Source organism: Mastigoproctus giganteus, chromosome 13 (assembly GCF_048544385.1).
Source record: "Mastigoproctus giganteus isolate SK-2022 chromosome 13, ASM4854438v1, whole genome shotgun sequence".
NCBI classification, from domain to species: domain Eukaryota; kingdom Metazoa; phylum Arthropoda; class Arachnida; order Uropygi; family Thelyphonidae; genus Mastigoproctus; species Mastigoproctus giganteus.
In genome coordinates, this window is record NC_143587.1 from 67,669,400 (window position 1) to 67,692,858 (window position 23,459).

At 36.9% G+C, this 23,459-nt stretch overlaps 1 protein-coding gene across 1 annotated transcript in view; it reads left to right on the top strand.

The window, feature by feature from the left end:
- The window catches only part of LOC150076138 (protein turtle-like), a 481,828-nt gene that overhangs the window by 395,489 nt on the left and 62,880 nt on the right, over positions 1-23,459 (top strand). The window contains exon 10 of the mRNA XM_090387265.1: positions 8,265-8,443. Within this exon, the coding sequence (XP_090243391.1) occupies positions 8,265-8,443 (179 nt within the window). The remainder of the gene's footprint in view (positions 1-8,264; positions 8,444-23,459) is intronic.

Consider the following 23,459-nt stretch of genomic DNA (forward strand, 5'->3'; position numbering starts at 1 on the left):
AATATTCTTGCACCATTGCTATTTTAATGTATCCCATCGCTATAGAAGCAGTGTTAACAAGCACAGACCATGCTGAGAAAAATTCTACCCCATGAGCCTTTCACAATCTCTTCAAGGCCAAATTGATTGGCAAGGTTCTCATCATATATTCCCTCATATCGAGTCTGGGCAGAATTTTAGATACTTTCAAATCTAACCCTAACTCACAACATTTTTTCAACATTGACTTGTGCTTGTTAAGCAAGTCCACAGATCTCCTAATGTTATTAACTTGCTATATTTTTTCAACATTCACCTGTGCTTATTAAGTAAGTCCATAGATTTCCTACTCTTAATGTCATTAATGCCAACATCTACAAAGATATCACCTTTTGTGCCCTTAAAAGATGATATTTACTGTTCAACATCATAAATTTCAGGGCCAGCGCAAGTGATCCACTTGCCACAGGCACCGCCTAAAATAGGTGCTGCTAGATGCACTACTGCATATATGTGCATATTACAATATGAATTAGGCACTTTTACAAAGTTGTCTCAGGCACCACAAATGCTAGCACCAGCCCTGGCAGACATACCCTGGTCCTATTTCACCTATCCTTTTTGCAAAATATATTTCCCGTTTCCCTGACAACAGAGTCAATGACAACAACTAGCTCCTGCGGGACCAGCACATTCTGCCTTGGGGATTGCCGCTGTGTCGCCTGATGATCAAGTGCAAGCCCTAGCATTGATGTGGGCAGCTGAGACCTTGATGGGCGCAACCATTTTAAAGCTTCAAGGGCATCATAATTTTCCTACCAGAATTGTAGACAATCCTAACCACAAAGCCAACACTCTTGATCTTTTTCTCACAAACAAGCTTTCCAAGTACACAGTTGGCCAACTGGAGTTGTGAACATTAAAATCACCAAGGAAAATTACCTCACTGGTAGGAAAGTTGGCCTGGAAAAAGTTATGTTAAAAAGAAAGGAAACCAAAGAGTTCCAAGTGATTAGTGCAGTGGGAATAAGAATAGAGGCAACAAATGAATTTTGCAGAATTGGTTAGAGAGATTTTAAGCCAGAGAAGATCGAAAAGATGAGAATCTAAATTAACAAGTCTCCGATGGTAGATATTAAAGCAGACATATGCACAATATCACCTTTTAAGTGAAAGGAATCATACACTGAATAATTAGGACAACTGAGATGAGCAGCACTTGAATCACATGATAATTGGAATTCTGTCAGTAAAAGTAAAGTGGAAATGGACATCATTGAGATTGGAACTGAGATCACGTATATTTGTGACATGAATGAGGAAGTGTGTGGGAGATGTAGATCTTTTTGCAGTAAGTTTGTTCTATTAGTTTGACTCTTCTGATATATTCAGTAGTAAGAAAGGGTGGTAAGGACATGATGTATGAAGTAATGAAATTTTTGGATACAGCAAACACATAGCAAGAATATATGACTTAACATGGCCTCAACAATGTCCCCACATACACACTACTTGGACTCCCTCCAGTCACTACCTGGCAGAGTAGAGGCAGTGAGATTATACACTGCCTGTTCTGGATGCCTCCTAGAAAGTTACTAGTAGCTTAATTCTGGTGGACTATCTAGCAACTGGCAGCAAACACTGTTTTAGAGCTGTACCCCTGAAATGGAGAATTAAACATGTTAAAAGTAGAAATCTTACTTCTTGTCAAAATGGTAGTCAAGCACTCTAGTCTCTTGTCAAAGCTATTGGCTACAACTTTTGCCCATCTATACTACCACATCTGTTAAAACCTGATAGTTCTATTGGCACTTTGGCTAAAGATAAAGCTCAATTGCAAGAATCCAACTTTTATTCTGAGCCTTGTATTTACTCTCTTGGCAAATGACATTCCACCATTCCCAGTACAGTTTACTCAGCGCTTCCTGTGGTCTTCCATCAAAAGGATGTCAGAAAATTTTTTAACAATCTTTATGCCAATTCACTTTTTCTCAAAATCTGAGCTCCTGAGCTTATTCCTGTTCTGTGTTTCCTTTTTACACTTTCTTATTCCAATGATGTTTTTTTTTTCTGCTAGGAAATTAGCATTAGTAGAGGCATGTGATGCAAGAAAGCTAGTTTATATAGGATCAGCCAAATAAAAAAAAATAAAAAGTTCCCATTTCACTCATCCATTCACTCCAAAAGTTCTTCCTTGAATTTATTTAAGCTATCAGCTTCCACAATGACTGATGGAAGTTTGTTCCAGCAGTCAACCACCTACTGGCTAAAGCCAAATTTCCGCACATCTGTTCTACTACTATTTTTCCTCAATTTGAATTTATGCCCCCTCAAGTGAGTAATCTGAGCAAGAGGAAGAATCCTATCAACATTGATCTTGCTTAAACCATTCAAAGCCTTATACACCTCAATCAAATCATATCACAGGTGCCTAGTTTCTAGATGCTGCAATTTGCAGAACTTAAGACTTTCTTGGTAAGAGCAACCTTTTGTTTCCCTCACCAACTCATTACTCTTCTCTGTACTCATTACAGAAGCTCTACATCCTTCCTAAAATGAGGCCTCCAGACCTATATGCGGTACTCAAGATGTGGCCTGACCATTGCCTTATATAAGGGGATAATTGCCTCCTTTACCCTGCTAGCAAAATTCCTATACATCATTGACAAGACCCCAGGAGCTGCTCTGGCAGCCTGTCTGCACTGTTCAGAAAACTTCATATCTGACTGCACAATTACCTCCAGGTCTTTTTCATTTGCAACTACACTGAGTGTAGTACCACACAGTTGATACGTTACTCTGGGGTTATTGCTACCCATATGCAGTAATTTACATTTGTCAGTGTTAAATTTCAGTTGCCACCTCTCAGCCCATGTGCCCAACTTTTCTACATCCTGTTGCAATAGCATACTGTCATTACTCTCATTAACAACCCTGTCAACATTGGAAAACAGGCTTTGAGCTTCAGGTTGCATCACAAAACGTTCTAGTGACAACCAATAAACTGACTTAAAATAAATTTAGCAAAATAAAAAAATAATATTTAAAAATAATAAATAAATGGAAGCTGATGAAGAGGCACTTCGTGTTGAAAGCTGCTGTATATTTTATTAGTTTTTTTAATTATTTTATTTTAATTATTTTATCTATATTTTATTGTATTTTTAACACTTTTGTCTTATTGTATTTAACAATTTTATTTTAGTTTATATTTTATCTCTGTTTTAGTATTTTATGTAGATATTATTTATTTTAATAAATTTATTTTACGTGAACCTTACCAACCTTCATATCGTTTTGCAAACGGACATTAAGCCTATCAGGCTTATCATTAGTATCATTGATAAATAGAAAACAACAATGGGCCCAACACCGAACCCTGGGAGACTCCACTAATAACATTAGTCCACAAAGAGCAGTGTCCATTGACTACCACTCTCTGTTTTCTCGAACTCATCCATCCCTATATCCATAGCAGCAACTTGTCCTTATGCTGTACTGCTCCAGTTCGTACAGCAGCCTTCCACATGCAACAGTATCAAAAGCTTTCCTGAAATCCAAGTATATGATATCAAAATTATTTTTTGCATCAAGTTCCTTTGTGACCACATTGTAGTATCCAATCAATATCAAGTGATAGATTAAGTAATTTATTAATGAAATGAAACAATTTTAAAGGAATTGAACTGTCTCACAGCCAAACATTTCACTTTACAGTATGAGAAACCTCACCCTGCTCAATCAGCATAATTCGCCGTTGACTTACTTGGTTTCTTGACTCTAAAAATATAATTTCTGACAATCAATTTGGTTTCAGAAAAAATCGATCAGCCTTGGATCTCATGGTCAAAGCGGAAACAAACATCAGGAATGCATTCATTCGAAATGAGCATCTCGTCATGGTATGCCTTGATGTAGAAAAAGCCTTCGACACCACATGCCATTTTGGTATCCTGAGAGATCTGCATTTCCTTGACCTGAGAGGCCACTTACGATATTTGATATTGAACTTCCTTCAGCACAAATCCTTTCAAGTCCGATACTGACAAGTCCTCTCTCAAACATATATACAAGAAGAAGGGGTCCCACAAGGCTCTGTGCTCACTGCCACCTTATTTGCAATTAGAATAAATCACATGACTAAAAATATTCCCAACACTGTGAATTCATATCTCTATGCTGTTGTTGTTGTTGTTGTTTGGTTTTTAGGAGCATTAGCAACTAAGGCCATATTGCTCTAGGATATGCGGTGGTCATTCCCTGACCTTTCCGCATCCTCCGTATTTGGTGGTGACGGGCTCGAACCCCGGTCTAATCAAAAAGCGTGTGCTACACACTGCTGCTCCTTCCCACCTGGCTACGGAGGCGCCAATATCTCTATGCCGGTGATCTCATTGTGTCTTGCAGTTCGCAAAACATGACCTTCACTGAGCGGCAGCTCCAAATTTCAATTAATAATATTCAGATATGGATGGCACAGAATGGGTATCGACTCTCTCTTGTTCAAAATCTAAAGTAGTTCACTTTTGTAACAAATAGAAGATGCATCCAGATCCAGAGGTACATTTAACAAACCAGTCTATCTCAGTTATGAACAGATTCATCTCCTTGGTCTGACTTTCGATAGTAAATTGAACTTCATGGAGCATGTTAAACATATACGGATGTCTTGCCAGAAAAAAATGAACATACTCAGAGTCATTTCTTCTACATCATGGGGTGCAGATCGGTACACGTTACTTCATTTGTATAGAGCCCTAATCAGATCTCGCCTTGATTACGGTGCCCCAGTGTACGATTCTGCTAGAGAGAGTGTGCTAGCGCGACTTGCACCAATTCAACACACTGCCTTGAGGACTTCTATAGGTGCTTATAGAACTTCGCCAATTCAAAGTCTTTACATTGATGCTCATGAACTTCCTTTAAGCCTCAGGAGAAAGATGTTACTTCTCAACTATATACAACTAAAATCCAAAGTCTACCTACCCATCCCATTAGGCCGATACTTAATGACCCTCAGTTCCCAATATTCTATAGAAATAAACCCAGGGCAGTTCAGCCTTTTGCTCTCAGAGCTCAGGCATTATCGCAAACTTTGAATATACATCCTGATAAAGTTCTTCAAGATTTAAATAGTACAGATCCTCCATGGACCTCTATTAAACCACTCTGTGACAGTTATTTTCTAAACTGAGGAAAACACTCTCTTGCAAATGTCAATATACAACAACTCCATATTGTCCACACAAAATTATCTGCATTTTTCAAAAATATACACTTATGGATCAAAATCTGAGAGTGGAGTGGGTGCAGCAGCCGTTTTTCCTCATAAAACCTTCTCCGTATCACTTCCCAATGAATGCAGCAGTTATACAGCTGAATTGTGCGCCATCCAATTTGCAATAGAAAATATTCTCCGTCTGTCCATAAATAAAAGCATGACATACACAGACCCCCAAAGTGCACTTTATAGCTTTACAGAATACTTCTTCTCAAAGACATCCTTTAATAAAGTTCATAAAATCCAAACTGATGTATCTCCAAGAACTCCAGCGAGTGACCATTTTCTGCTGGATTCCAGGCCATGCTGGGATACCAGGAAATGAATGTGCGGACTATGCTGCTAAACATCCATCCAACAGAGAATTATCACAGTATTATGTTCCGTATCTTTAACTACAAAAGTAATATAACAAGAATATGTAGAGAACAATGGAGAATTCAATGGCAAGCCCAAACGCATAATAAACTCCGCCAAATAAAACCTGAACTGCAATTGTGGACCTCCAGTTTCTGTATAAACAGAAGGGAGGAAGTAATCTTAACCAGAGCATGAATTGGCCACAGTCATCTTACCCACCTTTATCTCCTCACAGGTAATGATCCTCCACAATGCACACAGTGCAACTCTCCACTTACAATGAAGCATATTCTTGTTGAGTGTACTTTATACACCACTGCCAGCCAAGTTTCTTTTAACTTTCTGATAAACCTTAAAGAACCCTTGACACTCTGCCACATCATAGGTAACGACGCTAATCTGCTGGAGTTCTTTCACTTTATGAAACAGATAAAATTATATGATTGTTTTTGAGTAATGCCATAACAGTCACCATGCATTCATAACGGTGATAGGTGCAATATGGCCTAAGTAGCCCTTGCACCAAAAAACAATAATAACAACAATCAGCTTAAACTTCTTGAATATCTGCTACCAATTCCTAATATGTCAATCTCCAGGCAATTCTCCAGTGGGGGAAGACAACTTAGTTGATTTCAATCCTTCTAAAACTCGGTCCTGTCTTTATATTTCACAAAAAGGATTCTTCTGCTCCTATGCTTATCTTTGGTGGCACTCTGATTTCTAGGCAAGATGATATATCTCTTTTGGGGATTATCCTGACTTCTAATCTCTCTTGGCACAAGCACTTTACAAATATTTCTTCCTCTGCATCTAAAAAAATTGGTTTTCTCTTTCGCTCTCGGCATTACTTTTCTTCCAAACAGTGTTCACTCTGTACAAATCGCAAATCTGCCCTACCATGGAATACTGTTCCCACATATGGGATGGTGCCCCCAAAACCCCTCTCAGGCTTCTAGATTCCATTCAGAAGAGGGCAGTTAGGTTAATTAATGACTCCTCTCTAACAGAGTCTCTCCACTCGCTGTCTCATAGGCATACTGTTTCTGCTGCATGCCTTTTCTACAGATACTTCCATGGGCACTGTTCTTCTGAATTGGCTTCTATAATTCCCGCTCTATCTTTCAAAACAGTTCGAACACGTGCCACCACCAGTCAACATCCATTTACTGTCCAACTTCAATCTCACAGAACCAACTTTTCATCTTCCTCGTTTATTCATTCAACTGCAGTTTTATGGAACAACCTTCCTTCACATGTATAAATATAGTGCAAATGCATCAAGAATACATAGCTGTATCTGAATAAATCAGATTATTAATAAAACGGCATCGTTTTAAGTTATATCTCATATTGTGAATACCCTGAAAATAGCCCTGAAACGGTGCCGTCTGGGTGGTGGTATCCATCTGAGAATAAGTAACATTAGTCTTCTCCTTAGGTGAAGCGTTACTTATTCGAAGTAGTGCAATATCATGGCAACTCGTTGTGAAGGTATTCACAATATGAGATATAACTTAAAACGATGCCGTTTTATTAATAATCTGATTTATTCAGATACAGCTATGTATTCTTGATGCATTTGCACTATATTTATACATAGTCTAGACTCCTTCATAGCTTGAGGCTTATGCCCTAAACGCTTGAGCCTTCCTTCACATGTATTTCCTGAAAATTACAGTCTACAGAAGTTCAAGTCTAATGTCAAAAATATCTTCTTCATCTTCTCAACCTCCAACCCAAGCATGGTACTAAGTAGTATAGGTTCTAATACCTCTCATGTTTGTCGTTTTCATTAAAAAAAAAAAAAAACACTTAAGCTTTTATGGCTGCATTTTGGGAACTCACTGTTTCCCATCTTTAGACCTATGGAGGATAGAACATTGTTTGAGGAGTAGTAATACAAGTTTTCAATTTGATAATGATATTTGATTATTTACAATGCAATGTATTCTAATTATACTATACTCCTTTAAATTTACAATTGTTGTATAATTATTACACTTTGCTTATGATTTGATTAACTCATTAAACAATAAAGATAGTTTATGAAAATCCCTAGAGTTACTCTCTAAATTAGTTGGAAAAGGTTATCTGTTAATGTGATCCAGGAATGGAGTCTAATGGTCTGGTTGGAAAAGACTTGGGTGGAAGGAGTGGACTGACTATTTATATAAGTTGGAATTGACTTGATGTAACTAACAGGAGGTTGTTGCATGGCAAACCTAGTGGATTTTGGGTACAGGGATATATTATGGAGGGAGATTAGGATGGTTAAGGGGATAGGGAGTGTAGGGTGAGGACCGGTTTTGAGAGTGCATCTATGGATATTTCTAAACTTTTTAATCTGTTTTGGATTATTAGATTGACATATGACATATTTAATAATTGAGTGCATTGTACTACTATTAAAATTAAATTAAATTATCCCAATAAAATTGTTATGATTATTACAATAATGGTAATGATAATTCTTATTATTCTTCACCACATAGCCAATTTGATGCAAAAGTTTATTTCTAGCAAGTAATATTTTTGTGCACAATGTATTTAAAAAATAATATTTCCTTTAAATGTTCATAACAGTTCATAATATAACAGAATTGCTAATGTGATATTTTAAGAATTTTGTTATGTATTTTAGGTACCGGCTTGCAGAACAAGGTGTCAGTGATTGGAGAACAGTGCGAGTGGTTCCAGAAGGAGCAACAACTTTTACTCTCTATAACTTACAACCAGATACAGAATATGACTTCCAGGTTCTCTCACGCAATATCCTTGGAGATGGCATGTTCAGTCCCATTGTTAGGGCTCGCACTAAATGTAAGTATTATCAAACCTTGGTTTTCCAGTAAGTATGCTAAGACTGTTCAAGATAAGAATGTTGCATACCATAATTGGCTTGCATCCAAATCTCTAGGTTCATTTTCTGCCCACACCAAAGTTCGTGGCAATTGTAAAGCAGTTATATTCAGTCAAAACTAGATTTTGAACAGGCTAAGAGTAGTCAACTAGATGACTGTTATTTGTATCAACATGTCAGGGAAAATACTAGAGAAAAGAATACCCTAGACCTCATCATCACACATGAATCAGATGACATAACAGGGCTGACAGTAGAGGAACCAGTAGCAGGAAGTGATCATGGAGTTCTACGGTGGATGATGACAAGAGAGGTAGCAGAAGTAAAAGGCAAAGGAATGGGTTTTAATTTCAGAAAAGGAAATTACAATGCCTTAAAGTACTACATGGCCTCTATTAACTGGGTAGATATCGTGCTGAGAATGAATACAATTGAACTGTGGTACGCTTTTAAAACATTAATCACAGATGCCTTGAATGCGTATATACCATTAAAAAAATACTCCACGAGAAGGGTTCCAAGTTGGATGAATAGTGAAGTTGCCACATTACTTGAGCAGAAAAAGGTGGCATGGAAAGGTTACAGAGCAATAAAAAGAACTGAAGCCTATAACAGCTACAAGGTGATGTGTAATAGAGCCACAGAAAAGGTTCGACAGGCAAAGGCAGTTTATGAGAAATCACTAGCAAACAGAGCAAAAGAGGGGGGATAAAGAATTCTTCACATGTATAAATGCCAAGAAGAGCAGGACAAACCAGATCGGACCTTGACGTAAGGGAAAGGGGATAGTAATAAATACACCAGCTGCCATTGCAGATGAAATCAACAGTTATTTTGCATCGATATTTACAAATGAAAAGCCTTTTGTGGCAATGGGAAATTGTGGGAGCGAAGTTAAAAAATATGTAATTAATGATATTGAAATTTTACAAGATTATTTAATGAAAAAACTTTCGAGCCTACAGACCAGTAAGGCTCCTGGAGTTGATGGAATTTACCCTATAATCTTAAGGGAGGCGACAAGCGAGTGCATTGAACCATTGAGACTAATTATGCGAGCATCACTAGACTCTGGGGAGATTCCCTTGGATTGGAAAAGTGCAAATGTATCTCCCATACATAAGGGTGGCTCTAAAAGTGAAGTTGGAAATTATCGACCTGTTAGTCTGACTTCAGTAGTAGGGAAAATCATGGAGGCAATGATCAAGGGTGGAATTCAGGATCATTTGGATCGAATTGAAATTCTTAAGGATACTCAGCACGGTTTTGTAAAGGAAAAATCATGTTTAACAAATCTGGTTCGCTATTTTGAAAGGGTCACTCACGAGCTGGATTTAGGGAATAATTTCGACATTGTTTATTTAGATTTCAGCAAAGCTTTTGACTCAGTCCCACATGAGCAGTTGCTTTATAAGCTGGAACAGGTTGGAATCACTGGGAAAATCCTTAGATGGATAGAAGGATGGCTTCAGGGCAGGAGGCAGAGGGTTGTGATAAATGGCTATTCCTCAGATTGGGTTGATGTAAGAAGTGGGGTTCCCCAAGGATCAGTATTAGGACCACTGTTGTTTTTAATTTTCATAAACGACATTGATGAAGGGATAGAGGGTGTGATGTCTAAATTTGCAGATGATGTTAAAATTGGTAGAGTAGTTAATGATCACTGTCAAGCTGAGCTTCTTCAGAGAGACCTAGATAGACTTCAGGAATGGACAGAAAAATGGCAGCTATGCTTTAATCCAACAAAGTGTAAGGTATTACACCTGGGAAACAGTAATCCCAAAATAACTTATTCACTTGGGGGAGTTCAACTAAACCCAGTACTGGAGGAAAGGGACTTGGGTGTTACGATATGGTCAGACATGAAATTCTGTGAGCATTGTAAACAGGTTGCAAGGAAGGCCCATGGTGTCCTATCGATGATCTATCCAACTTTTGCAAGTAGAGATAGGGACGTGATAATCCCATTATATAAGGCTTATGGTAGACCACACTTGGAATACTGTGTTCAAGTATGAAGACCGCACCTAAAGAAAGACATCGAGCTTCTTGAAAGGGTGCAAAGACAGGTAACTCACCTGGTGAGATCGGCAAAAGGGCGTCCTTATGAAGAAAGACTTCGAATATGTGGGTTGCAGAGTTTGGAAACTAGACACCTTAGAGGAGATTTGATTGAGGTGTTTAAGGCTCTGAGAGGCATCAGAAAAATGAATGAGGACGAAATTTTCAAGATTATAAATGATGCTAGAACTAGGGGACATAAATTCAAGTTACGGGAGGAAATGTTTAGATTGGACTGCAGGAAGTTTCATTTTAGCCAGCGAGTTATAAATTACTGGAATAAGTTGCCTTCATGGGTGGTAGAGGCCGACAGTTTGGGGAAATTAAAAGGTCATCTGGATAGTACTTTCGGGTAAGCGCATAGGATGATAGGTTTAATTTCCTTTTTTTTTTTTTTATTAATTATTATTATTTAGCTATTTATTTATTTATTTTTTTTTATGGCTGGTGCAGCATAAGCCATAGGCTTTCTTGCACCATGCGGCCGTTACTAATACTAATACTAACTTGCTTCTTGTCCAATTAGTAGTCAAACATTACGGCCTTTTGCAAATCTACTGGCTGCAACTTTTTCCCATCTCTACTCCCGCCTCTGTTAAAAATGCGGTGGTTTTATTGCCACCTCAGCTGAAGATAAAGCTGACCAACTAGCATCCTACTTTGCTTCTAACTCTTGTATCGATGACCTAGTAAATCTACCATTCATAGTACACTCAACGACACTCAATGCCTTCTGTGTTCTTCCATCAAAAGGATGTCAGAAGAATTTTGAAACAATCTTAATGCCAAGAAAACTACAAGTCCCGATGGTATTTCTCCACTTGTTCTGAAAACCTGTGTTCCTGAGCTTACTCCTGTTCTGTGTTGCTTTTTTACTCCACTAGTGTTTTTCCTTCTGCTTGGAAATTTGCTCATATCCAGCCAGTACCTAAAAAGGTTTCTGATATTGTTGGGATATCAGAGACATGGTATCACACAGATATTAGGAATGCAGAATTGGAATTTGGGGAGTACAACGTGTACAGAAAGGATAGACAGGATAGGAAGGGAGGAGGGGCTATGCTCTGTTAATTAAAAAAAACAAAATCAAAAGGAGTGCATCCAGTTGATATAGATGGACATTGCATTGTTGAGTCAGTTTGGTGTGACATAACCACTGTGAAAGCAAAAATAAGAGTAAGAGTGTGTTATAGGCCTAATGACTGGAATGAGTACAATGAACATTTGTACAGAGAAATAGAGTGGGCTAGTAAATCAGAATGTCTTATAATAGGGGATTTTAACTTTCCAGATATTCATGTATTAAGAATTTGCAGATAAAGGAGCCACTAGGTGGCTGTGACCACAGTGTACTGATGTGTGATTTACTTAAAGATATAATCGCCATCAGGGGTAAAGGAAAGGATTTTTGCTTCCGTGAACATGACTACAGTGGTTTCAGACAGTTTTTAATTTCTGCACAGTGGGATCAACTGATGATGTTACCAACAGCAAATTCTAAGTGAGAAGCATTCAAGGAATTAATCGTGGAAGATATTAAACGTTTCATACCTATTAAGAAATATTGTTCAAAGTTTAGGCTTAAATGGTTGTCAGATGAACTAATGACACTATTGGCAGAGAAGAAAAATGCATGGGATGCATATAAATAATCAAGCGACACAGAAGCCTATGGCAGATATAAGCTAGTCTGTATTCAAGTCACAAAGGAGGTTAGGCAGGCGAAGGCAGATTACGAGAAATCTTTGTCAAAGAATGCTAAGAAAAACAGCAAGGATTTCTTTACTTATATAAACTCTAAAAGGAAGGGGATGAATCAGATTGGTCCACTTGATATCAATGGTTCGACTGTTGATGATCCTGCTCAGATAGCAAACAAACTGAATGAGTATTTTGCATCTACATTCACACGAGGAGTTATTAAGGATTGAAAATGCCAGAAGGTTATGAAATTGTAGCAGGGTGCTTAATGATTTTGTAATAACTGAGAGCAAAGTGGAGGAGAAATTGTTGAAGTTAAACATGAGAGAGGCACCTGGGGTGGATGGGATCTATCCAGTTATATTAAAGGAGGTGGCAAATGAAGTAAGCAAACCCTTAGCCATAATTATGAGAACATCCTTGAATTCAAGGGGGGGTCCCCCCTTGAATTCAAGGGAGGGGGGGTCCCCACAGACTGGAGATGTGGAAATGTATCCCCAATTCACAAAGGGGGCTCCATGGGTGAAACAAATAATTACAGACCAGTTAGTTTAACTTCTGTTCCGGGTAAAATAATGGAGTCACTGGTTAAAGATGCATTGCAAGATCATCTAGACAAGACTGCAAATATAATTCAGACACAGCATGGGTTTGTTAAGGGAAAAGTCTAGTCTGACAAATCTGATTGGATATTATAATGTGGTTACAAAGGAACTGGATGCAAAAAATAATTTAGATATCATATACTTGGATTTCGGGAAAACTTTTGACACTGTTGTGCATGGAAGACTACTGTACAAATTGGAGCAGAATGATATTTAAGGGTAAGTTGTTACAATGGATAAAAGGATGGTTGAGTGGGAGAAGACAGAGGGTGGTAATCAATGAGTGCTGCTCTTCATGGACCAATGTTATTAGTGGAGTTCCACAGGGTTCAGTGTTGGGTCCACTGTTGTTTTGTGTATTTATCAATGATATTGATGAAGGTATATCAGACTATCAGACTGTCGAAGTTTGCAGATGATGCAAAGGTTGGCAGGGTTGTTAATGACAGTAATGGCAGCGTGCTACTGCAACAGGATCTAGAAAATTTGGGAAGATGGGCTGAGAAGTGGCAACTGAAGTTTAATATTGACAAATGCAAAGTACTGCATATGAGTAGAAGTAACCCCAGAGGAATGTACCAACTGTGTGGTACTACACTTAAGGTGGTAGAAAATGAAAAAGACCTGGAAGTAATTGTGCAGTCAGATATGAAGTTTTCTGAGCAATCCAGACAGGCTGCCAGTGCAGGTCATGTGGTTTTGTCAATGATATATAGGAATTTTGCTAGCAGGGAAAAGGAGGTGATTGCCCTCTGTATAAGGCAATGGTCAGGCCACACCTTTAGTACTGCGTACAGGTCTGGAGGCCTCATTTTAGGAAGGATGTAGATTTGCTTGAGCGTGTACAGAGAAGGGCAGCAAGATTTGTGAGGGGAATGAAGGGATCCTCTTACCAAAAGAGGCTTAAGTTCTTCAAATTGCAATGGCTGGAGACTAGACACCTGCAAGGTGATCTGATTGAGGTGTATAAGGCCTTGAATGGGTTGAGCACGCTGAATTCTGATGGGATTCTTCCACTTGTTCAGATTACGAACCTAAGGGTGCATAAATTCAAATTGGACAAAGACAACTGTAGAATAGATGTGCGGAAATTTGCCTCTAGCCAGCGGGTGGTTAATTGCTGTAACAAACTTCCATCTGTCATTGTGGAAGTTGATAGGTTAAATAAATTTAAGGAGGAACTGGACAAACATTTAGAATGAATGGTTGTGTGAATTTTTTTTGGCTTATGCTACATAAGCTCATATGCTTGCTTTCTTGCATCTCATGGCACGATTACTATTACTATGTTGACAAATCCCTCCCATTCAGTTATCCCATCGCACCTACTGCTACTCTTTCTAACGTAATGGAGAAGGCCACTAACTCCTAAATTATCTTGAAACCTTTCATCTGCTCAATAATCGCCAGTATGTATTCCATCAGTGTTGGTCCACTGGTGATATACTGGCTTGTATTACTGTGGACAAATTCAGTGGAAAAGTTTGGTGAGACTCAAGCAATTGAACTTGATATTTCAAAGACTTTTAATCGTGTTTTTTACATAGGTCTTCTAAATAAGCTTGCATCTTATAGTTTGCCAACTGTTTTTTGTAACTGGGTATCCAGTTTTCTCTCTGACTGTTCGCTGGATGGTTCTCTTCTTCTAACTTCTCCAGTAATGCTTGTATTCCCCAAGGTTCAGTTCTTTCTCCCACTCATTTCCTCGTGTATATTAATGACCTACCATCAACTGGAAATCTTATCCATAATTTTGATGATAGCACATTGTATTCCACCTTCCAGTTTGAGAAACCGTGCACTGTACAAAGAGCTATTCCACCTTCCAGTTTGAGAAACCATGCACTGTACAAACATCGTGGACTAATAACATGAGTCCACGATGAGCAGTGTCCATTGATTACCACTCTCTGTCTCCTCCCACTTAACTATCCCTTTATCCAAAGCACCAATGTGCCTTCAATGCCACACTGCTCCAATTTGTTCAGCAGTCTTCCAGGTGCAACAGTATCAAAAGCCTTTCTAAGATCCAAATGTATGATATCAAAGTTATTTCCTGCATCCAGTTCCTTTGTGACCACATCATAGTATCCAATCAAATTGGTCAGACAACACTTCCCCTTAACAAAACCATACTGTGTCCAAGCTGTAACTGAAGTCTTGTCTAGATGATCCTGCAGTGCTTCTTTAACCAGTGTCCCCATTAATTTTTCTGGAAAAGAAGTTAAACTCACAGGTCTATAATTACTTGTGTCAGCCTTTGATCTTTCTTTGTGAATTGGGGTCACATTTGCCCATCTCCAGTCTATGGGTACCTCCCCTGAGTCCAAAGAAGCTCTCATAATTATGGCTAAGGGTTTGCTTACTTCCTTTGCTACCTCCTTTAATATAACTGGATAGATCCCATCCTCCCTGGGTGCCTTTTTTATGTTTATCTTCAACAATTTCTCCTCCACTTTCCTCTCAGTTATTACAAAATCATCTAGCTTACTGCCAGAGTTTAATTCACCTCTGGCATTCCCCTCCCTGAATAATTCCTCATGTGTGAATGTAGATGCAAAATACTCATTCAGTTTGTTAGCCACCTGAGCAGGATTACCAACAGTTGAACCATCAATATCCAGTGGATCAATCTGATTCATCCCTTTTCTTCTAGAGTTTACATAGGTAAAGAACTCTTTGCTGTTTTTCTTTGCATCATTTGCCAAAGATTTTTCATAATCTGCCTTTATGACTGATTCATCCCTTTTCTTCTAGAGTTTATATAGGTAAAGAACTCTTTGCTGTTTTTCTTTGCATCGTTTGCCAAATATTTTTCATAATCTGCCTTTGCCTGCCTAACCTCCTTTGTGACTTTGTTACGGACCAGCTTATATCTATCATAGGCTTCCACATCACCCATTAATTTATATGTATCCAGTGGTGAGCTGTGAATATTTTAACAATGAGCTCACAGTTTTTCTGACTTTCTACTGAGTAAATTTGTTAGGTCATGGAAGTGACGTCATCCGCAGCTTCCACTAGAGGCGCTTCCCACGCTCGTAGTACTAGTAGTGTCATTAGAGCGTGTGATGCATTTTTCGTGACCGGTATGATAGCTTGAGGCAGCAGCGGATTTAAGGGGTGTGGGCAAATGTGTATAAGTGAATGTGTAAAACATTCCTAGGTCTATCTAAAAAAAAAAAACTTAAAAATCTGGTCGTCATGCCTCACTTTACGATGATAACTGGATACGACAGTGTCTGGAGTTCTAACTTTTTAGAATATTTGAATAGTATGACGTCACAATCATGCTTCCTGAAGTTACTACTGCAGTATGATTGCAACAATACAAATATTTGTCAACAATTTCTTTTTTCGTCTCGCATTTTCGTTACATTCCATTGTTAGGTGCCCCTAAAACCTGTGTATGTCGCTTCAACTACAACATCGGTACATCAATCAGTGCTATTTTACAGAGATATTTAGATACATTGCACTCGCAAGTATAGATCTCTTACTGTAGTTATCATAAATCCATTGTATCTTGTCTTCCAAAAATTATGAAAATCTGTCAATGATCAATAAAATATTTACAATAAAAAAACTATTTTATTTTGTAATCGATATATACAAATCAAATCAAAATACCTAAAAGAAACGCAAAGGATGTTTCGTACATTTTTTTCATGATAAAATTTTAATATTGCGAATAAAAAATAACATGAAATATTTCCCATGTCACAAATAACATAAAAACAATCACAAAACATTCCACAATATAAAAATAAATATTACATAAAAAACTAACTTTCTAGAAAAAGTACACAAAAAATCACAGATTACATGAAAAAAAATTATTCACAAATATTCAAGAAAAATTTATTCTAAAAATTGCCAATTTACTTCTTTATTAATATTTGTTGTCGATCTTCTGCGTTGCTTAATAGCTGAGCAATGATTACAGAGGAATGATTTGACATACCAATCCGGATCAAATTGAAGCAATGGTTTTCCATTTAGATGTATGCTCATCATAATCTGCAACGTTTAATTGTCACAATATTATTCATTACGCTGAAAGCTCACTCAGCTTCACCACTGCTAATCGCAATGGTTTCAAAGATATTTTCTGGCTTTCTTAATTGAAAAGGGAATTTCACTCGATTTCAGAGATAAACTGTCTTCGACAAAATCGCTAAAATCATTAATTTTTATTTCATATTTTAACAGAAAACTTAAATTTCTTATTCGATTTTCGCCGTCTTGCCACCGAAACGTTTGCCAAAGATTTTTCATAATCTGCCTTTGCCTGCCTAACCTTCTTTGTGACTTGGTTACAGACCATCTTATATCTATCGTAGGCTTCCATGTCACCCATTAATTTATATGTAGTGATTCACAGCTCACCACACATTTATATGTGTGGTGAGCTGTGAATATTTTAACAATGAGCTCGCAGTTTTTCCGACTTTCTACCGAGTAAATTTGTTCGGTCATGGAAGTGACGTCGTCCGCGGCTTCCACTAGAGGCACTTCCCACGTTTGCAGTACTAGTAGTGTCATTAGAGCGTGTGATGCATTTTTTGCGACCGATATGATATCTTGAGGCAGTATAATATCTATCGCGATTTTGGGTAGCATATGTTTAAAATTTCTTTCAACGGTATCGTTATTTTCTTTATTTAATTTAAAATTGTCCTGTTGCATTAATAACTTATCCTTTAAGGATAAAACAGTGCATTTAATAACTTGTCACAAGGTAATTTTTTTACTTTCAACTTTGATTCCTTCGAATTCTTTCCACTTCAACATGCTCTCAATTTTTGCTTCATAATTTCCTTCAGAATTTTTCAAATTAGCAATAGCACTGATAGTTGGAATAATTAATATATATGCTTTTGCCATTGTGATTCTGTAAAGCTTCTGAAAGGTAAGAGAGCTCCTGCAGGACATCGATCATTAGTGCTAAATCATTAAGAAATTCCAAATTTAAAAGTCGATTTAATAATCCGGAATATTTAACTTCTGATTCAAAATGTTTGTTCAAAACGGGATAATTCCTCCAACCCACAATTGCCATCTGCAAGCTACAAGCCGCTCGTCGTGATCTGAACACATGACCAATCTTTATAGTTTCCACATCAAGTTCTTTAGCAATCATCCTTAATTCGCACTAGTTTTTTCGATATTAGTGATACAGTTTTTTTTTTTAATTATTGCCTGTATGCCATTATATTTTAGAACATTTTCTACACAGTGAAGGCTCGACAAAGTTTCAAAATCTGCCAACATTTCATCTTTGTAAAGTTTATATATCTTAGTTGCCTCAATCCCCCCCCCTCTACATTGTTACTCTCACTAGTTCTTTGAATACAGTGCAAAATGTCAGAATCACATGGATATTCAGCTACCGTGACCATGTAAACTTAGACAGGAGAAATTTACTGGAAGGCGTGGATCATTCTCTTCTCCAAAAAACACATGACTTCTTGTGGAGTAAAGGGGAACCACAACACAGGTTGACCAGAGGCTATTATCCATGTTGAGAATCTTCTTAATCCTCTGACCAGCTATGGAAAGCATTTGACTAGCGCGACTTCTCAGTATATGACTGCATAGGTTTTATGGACACCACTAACATTGTGAAATGGTAATCCCTTTCACCCTTAATTCACACTTTCTAATTACCTAAATTGTCTAAAGGCCAGAGGTGAGAACAATGCATACAAAGTTGTCTCTCCCAATCTGTTTGTTACATGGAAAGTTTCTTCGTTCAACGGAAACTATTTAAATGTAATTACCAAGAGAAATAAAAAAATTCGCTATAAAGAAGTTCATTAAACAGAGGTCCGACTGTAATTAAACCAAAAATGAAGCACTTTTAAAATACATAACTGATCGATTGCACCATTAAAATGCTGGGAATGGGGCCCTGCTTGCTCCACCATAGTTTCGGCTCTGTGGATAATAATTGCATCCAGGATTTCATTTCTAAAATAAATGATCGTCTCAACAATGGGTGCGCAAATTTTCAAAAAAAAATAACAATGGGCTCTCGCGAGCCAACTATAGCTCACCACTGTATGTATCCCATGTATTCTTCTTCTTTGCCACATGTCCCATTAGTTCATTTGACATCCATTTAGGTTTAAACCTTGAACAATATTTCTTAGTTGGTATGTAAAGCCTAGTAGCTTCCAAGATTAATTCTTTGAATTTTTTTTATTAAGGAAAACGTGGACCTTTGAAACTATTAATGATTTGAAACAAAAAAAATTGTTGAAAAATTCACAGAGGTGATTTCTCATATCTGTCATTGCTCATAACTGTCTTAACAGTGAGTTTGGCAACTTATCCAAAATCTAACGACAATCTTGTACAAGCTCACAGTAGTAGCACATTCATATGTAACACCAAAATTGTTACCTCAAACATAAGAGAATAATTATCTTATATATTACTTATCCCTCGATAATAGCAACCATCTTATTTTACACACAGAGAGAGAAAGAATCAGATCATTTGATCCTGTGTCATCAGAAATTAATCTTATTTATGATTAGTTTCTCTAAAACCAAATTTAAACAGTTCTTTTCTTTCTTTCTTCTCCTTCTTAAACACTTATTTTTCTGTTTTGTATGTGTGAGATGTATTTGTCTTGCACAAGAAGATTGTTTTGATTTAATATATATCCTCTCATAACTGAATACTTTAAAAGTCCATTGATGTGTTTATGCTTCAAGAAACTGATAAAAGCTCACTCTGTTTATCAGCTTTGTGAAGCTGATAAACAGAGTGAGCTTTTATCAATTAACTTTAAGTAGAAGAAGCAGTCAATTAATAAAATAGCTACTGCTAATGTTTAAACATTAAACTTCAAAAGGAGGGCAAAACTTTTTTATGTAAATATTAATAGAATTGGAGCACAAGAACAATCTAAAGCATTACTGCTATTATAATATGGACAAAGAACTTAATGAAAATTAAAACTGCATAACATTAATAGTGGACCATAAAGGAAATTCATAAAACAATAACAAAACCACAAAACATGAAAAAAGTGCAACTACCATGCTTGAAAAATGCAATTAAACATAATGAAGGCTGTTAAATGAGCATACAAAGATATACGGTGTATAAAGTAAATGTTTACCAAAATGACATTTTTGAAAGTAAAAGGAAAAAAAAAAAAAAAACCAGTAACTCAGGTTCCTCTATATGCATAATGCTTTTGTTCAAAGAAACCCCCAGAGGAAGAGAAGAAGCACTTCATAACAAAGTTAAAACTAGACCTTGGATAAATCTTGGGATGGGGACAGAACCTGTGGATAGTGGTTACTACCTGCATAACAGATGAATCTTATCACAGTTTTGGGAAATTCATTTCAGATATTATTTAAAACTTTTAACTTACCAAAAGCACATAGCTCTAAATAAAATGGGGATAAGAAGGTGACTTCCCTCTTCATGTGAAAGTCTCAATAACATTAATAGATATTACTAACACCAATTTTGTCTTCAGATTCTGCCTTTACAGAATATAGTCACATGGCTCTCGTGAACAACATTTGCAGTTTTTCTGAATCAAGTAGGTCACAGTTTGCATGCCAAACTATGATCTACTCAGAAAATTCAATAAATCTGAATGTAGAGAAGTGAAGAAAGAAACTCAATGTATGAAGTGAAAAAAGAAAGACAATGTATAAAAAAATTATTAATGAACATGCAATCAAAGATATTTATTTAAAATTTTCAGGGTTTTTATTTGTTTTGCATTTGCTGAAATACTCATGAAAAATAATTTTCACAGTGTTATAAAACAATATTTTGTTAAATAATTTGTGCATAATGCTTTTAAGTTCAAATCTTTTAACAAACTTCGATTTTCTCCAATTCAGTATTAACTTATAGTTAATACTGAATTGGAGAAAATGTTTTCTTTACATAGAATGAAGCTTTCCAAGAATGGAAAGGGTAACTAAGAAAATATTATTAGTAGTAATTATTCTAATATAGTCTTGATGTCATTTAAATAAATTAATAAATCTCATCCTGTTGGTTGAATATAGGATTGCAGAATATATCTGGAACTTATCCAGACAAGGTGAATAAAGTTGAATGAAACTTGATCTCACAGATGTAGTTGAATTTATTTCTCAGTTACACAATATTTGGTGGCATATTTGGTGTTTTATTCAGCATTCTCTTCAAAACCAAAAAAAAGGCAAAATTTAATGATAACTAACATCAATTTTAATTATTTATATGTACTTCATTCTGTGAATATGTAATGTTCAGTAAACATGCCATAACGTATTTCTGCAATATTTAAATTTTAATTTTAATTAGTAAGAAAGTTTTTGCAAGGTCATTCATAAGTAAATGTATTTTTAGTTTAAAACAAACAAACAAACAAAAAAAAAATTATATTTTTGTTATAATTAACCTTTCCAGGAAATCTACTTAAAACTTAATACTATATATATATAGGATTGTATGCATATTTCAATGCAGTTATTGAAATAAAATCAAATTCTATATATATATTACTTTGTGTTGTGTTGCACAAAATTTTGACCATGGGGAGAGACCAGCACTAGGGTATGTCTGTCAGGGGCAAAAGTTTATGACATTGTAGAGCAGATATCTTTTAAGGGCACAAAAGGTGATATTGTTGTACACGTTGGAACTAATGACATTAAGAGTAAGAGATCTGCAGATTTACTCAACAAGTAGAGGTCAACGTTGGAAAAAAGTCACGAGTTAGGGTTGAATGTGAAAGTGTCTGCAATTCTGCCCAGACCCAATAGGAGGGAGTATATGATGAGAGCCTTGTCGATCAATTTGCCCTGGAGAAATTGTGCAAGGCTCAAGGGGTAGAATTTTTTTCAGCCCGGTCTGTGCTTGTTGAAAGGAGAGACTGCTTCTACAGGGATGGGATACACTTAAATAGAAAGCGAGCAAGAACATTTGCTGATGCTATCGAGGCTGTGTTAGGTGGGTTGGAAAACTGCTAGCTTGGGGGATACACAGACTAAAAGGTTAACAGTGGCCGCAGGCAGAGGCAAAAGTGATTCTTGCACTGCTTCTCTTAGAATGAGCAGCAGCCTGGAAAGCAAGGCAATGGAGATTTCCAGGACTGCTGGGAGTCATAGTGGAACAAAAAAATACATGAGCTGTGTTAGAGTAACTAAGAGTTGAAACAGGTGCGTGTATACTTGCATTAAAACCAATGCTAGGAGTATAGGTAATAAATTTGATGAGCTTGAAGTGCTAGTCAAGACATCAAAGGCAGATATTGTTGGGATATCAGAGACGTGGTGTCACACAGACATAAGCAGTGCAGAACTGGAATTTGGGGAGTACAATATGTACAGAAAGGACAGACAAGACAGGAAGGGAGGAGGGGTTATGCTGTTAGTTAAGAAACACATAAAATCTAAGGAAGTGCATCCAATTGATGTTTGTGAAAAATGAAATGTTGAGTCTGTTTGGTGTGACCTAAGCACTAGGAAAAGAAAAATGAGAGTAGGAGTGTGTTATAGGCCTAATGAATCTGATGAGTATAATGAGCAATTATGCAGAGAAATAGAGTGGGCCAGTAAATCAGAATGACTTATAATGGGGGATTTTAACTTTCCAGATATCGACTGGAACTTGTGGGTTGGTCACTAGCACACTAGCAAGACTTTTGTGGATTTATTGGATGACTGTTTTCTACAGCAACATGTTTGAGAGGCAACCAGAGGGAGTAATACTCTTGATCTGATTATCAGCAGTGATTATTCATGCATTAAAAATTTGCAGATAAAGGAACCACTGGGTGACAGTGATCACATTGTACTGATGTGAGAATTACTTAAAGATGTAATTACCATCAAGGCTAAAGGGAAGAGCTATTGCTTTCATAAAGGTGACTACAGGGGTCTCAGACAGTCTTTAAATTCTGTACAGTAGGATAAACTGATGATGTTATCAACATTAAATTCCAAATGGGCAGCCTTCAGAGAAATAATTTGGCAGACCTACTAGGCTTTTCATTCCAACTAAGAAATACTGTTCAAGGTTTAGTCCTACATGAATATCAGATGAATTAATGAGGCTCGTGGCAGAGAAGAAAAATGTACGGTGTGCATATAAAGTATTGAGATTACGAGAAATCCTTGGCAAAGGATGCAAAGAAAAACAGCAAAGAGTTCTTTACTTATGTAAACTCTAGAAGGAAAGGGATTAACCAGATTGGAACACTTAACATAGATGGGTTGACTATTGATGATCATACTCAGGTAGCTGATAAACTGAATGAGTATTTTGCATCTACATTCACACATGAGGAGTTATTCAAAGAGAGGAGTGTCAGAAGTTTATCAAACTCTAACAGGGAGCTAAGTGATTTCGTAATAACCGAGAGCAAAGTGGAGGAGAAATTTTTGAAGTTAAACATAAAAAAGGCACCTAGGGTGGATGGAATCTATCCAGTTATATTAAAAGGGGCAGTAAAGGAAGTAAGCAAATCCTTAGCCATAATTATGATAGCTTCCTTGGACTCGGAGGTTCCCATGGAATGGAGGTGTGCAAATGTATCACCAATTCACAAAGGGGGTTCAAAAGGTGACACAAGTAACTC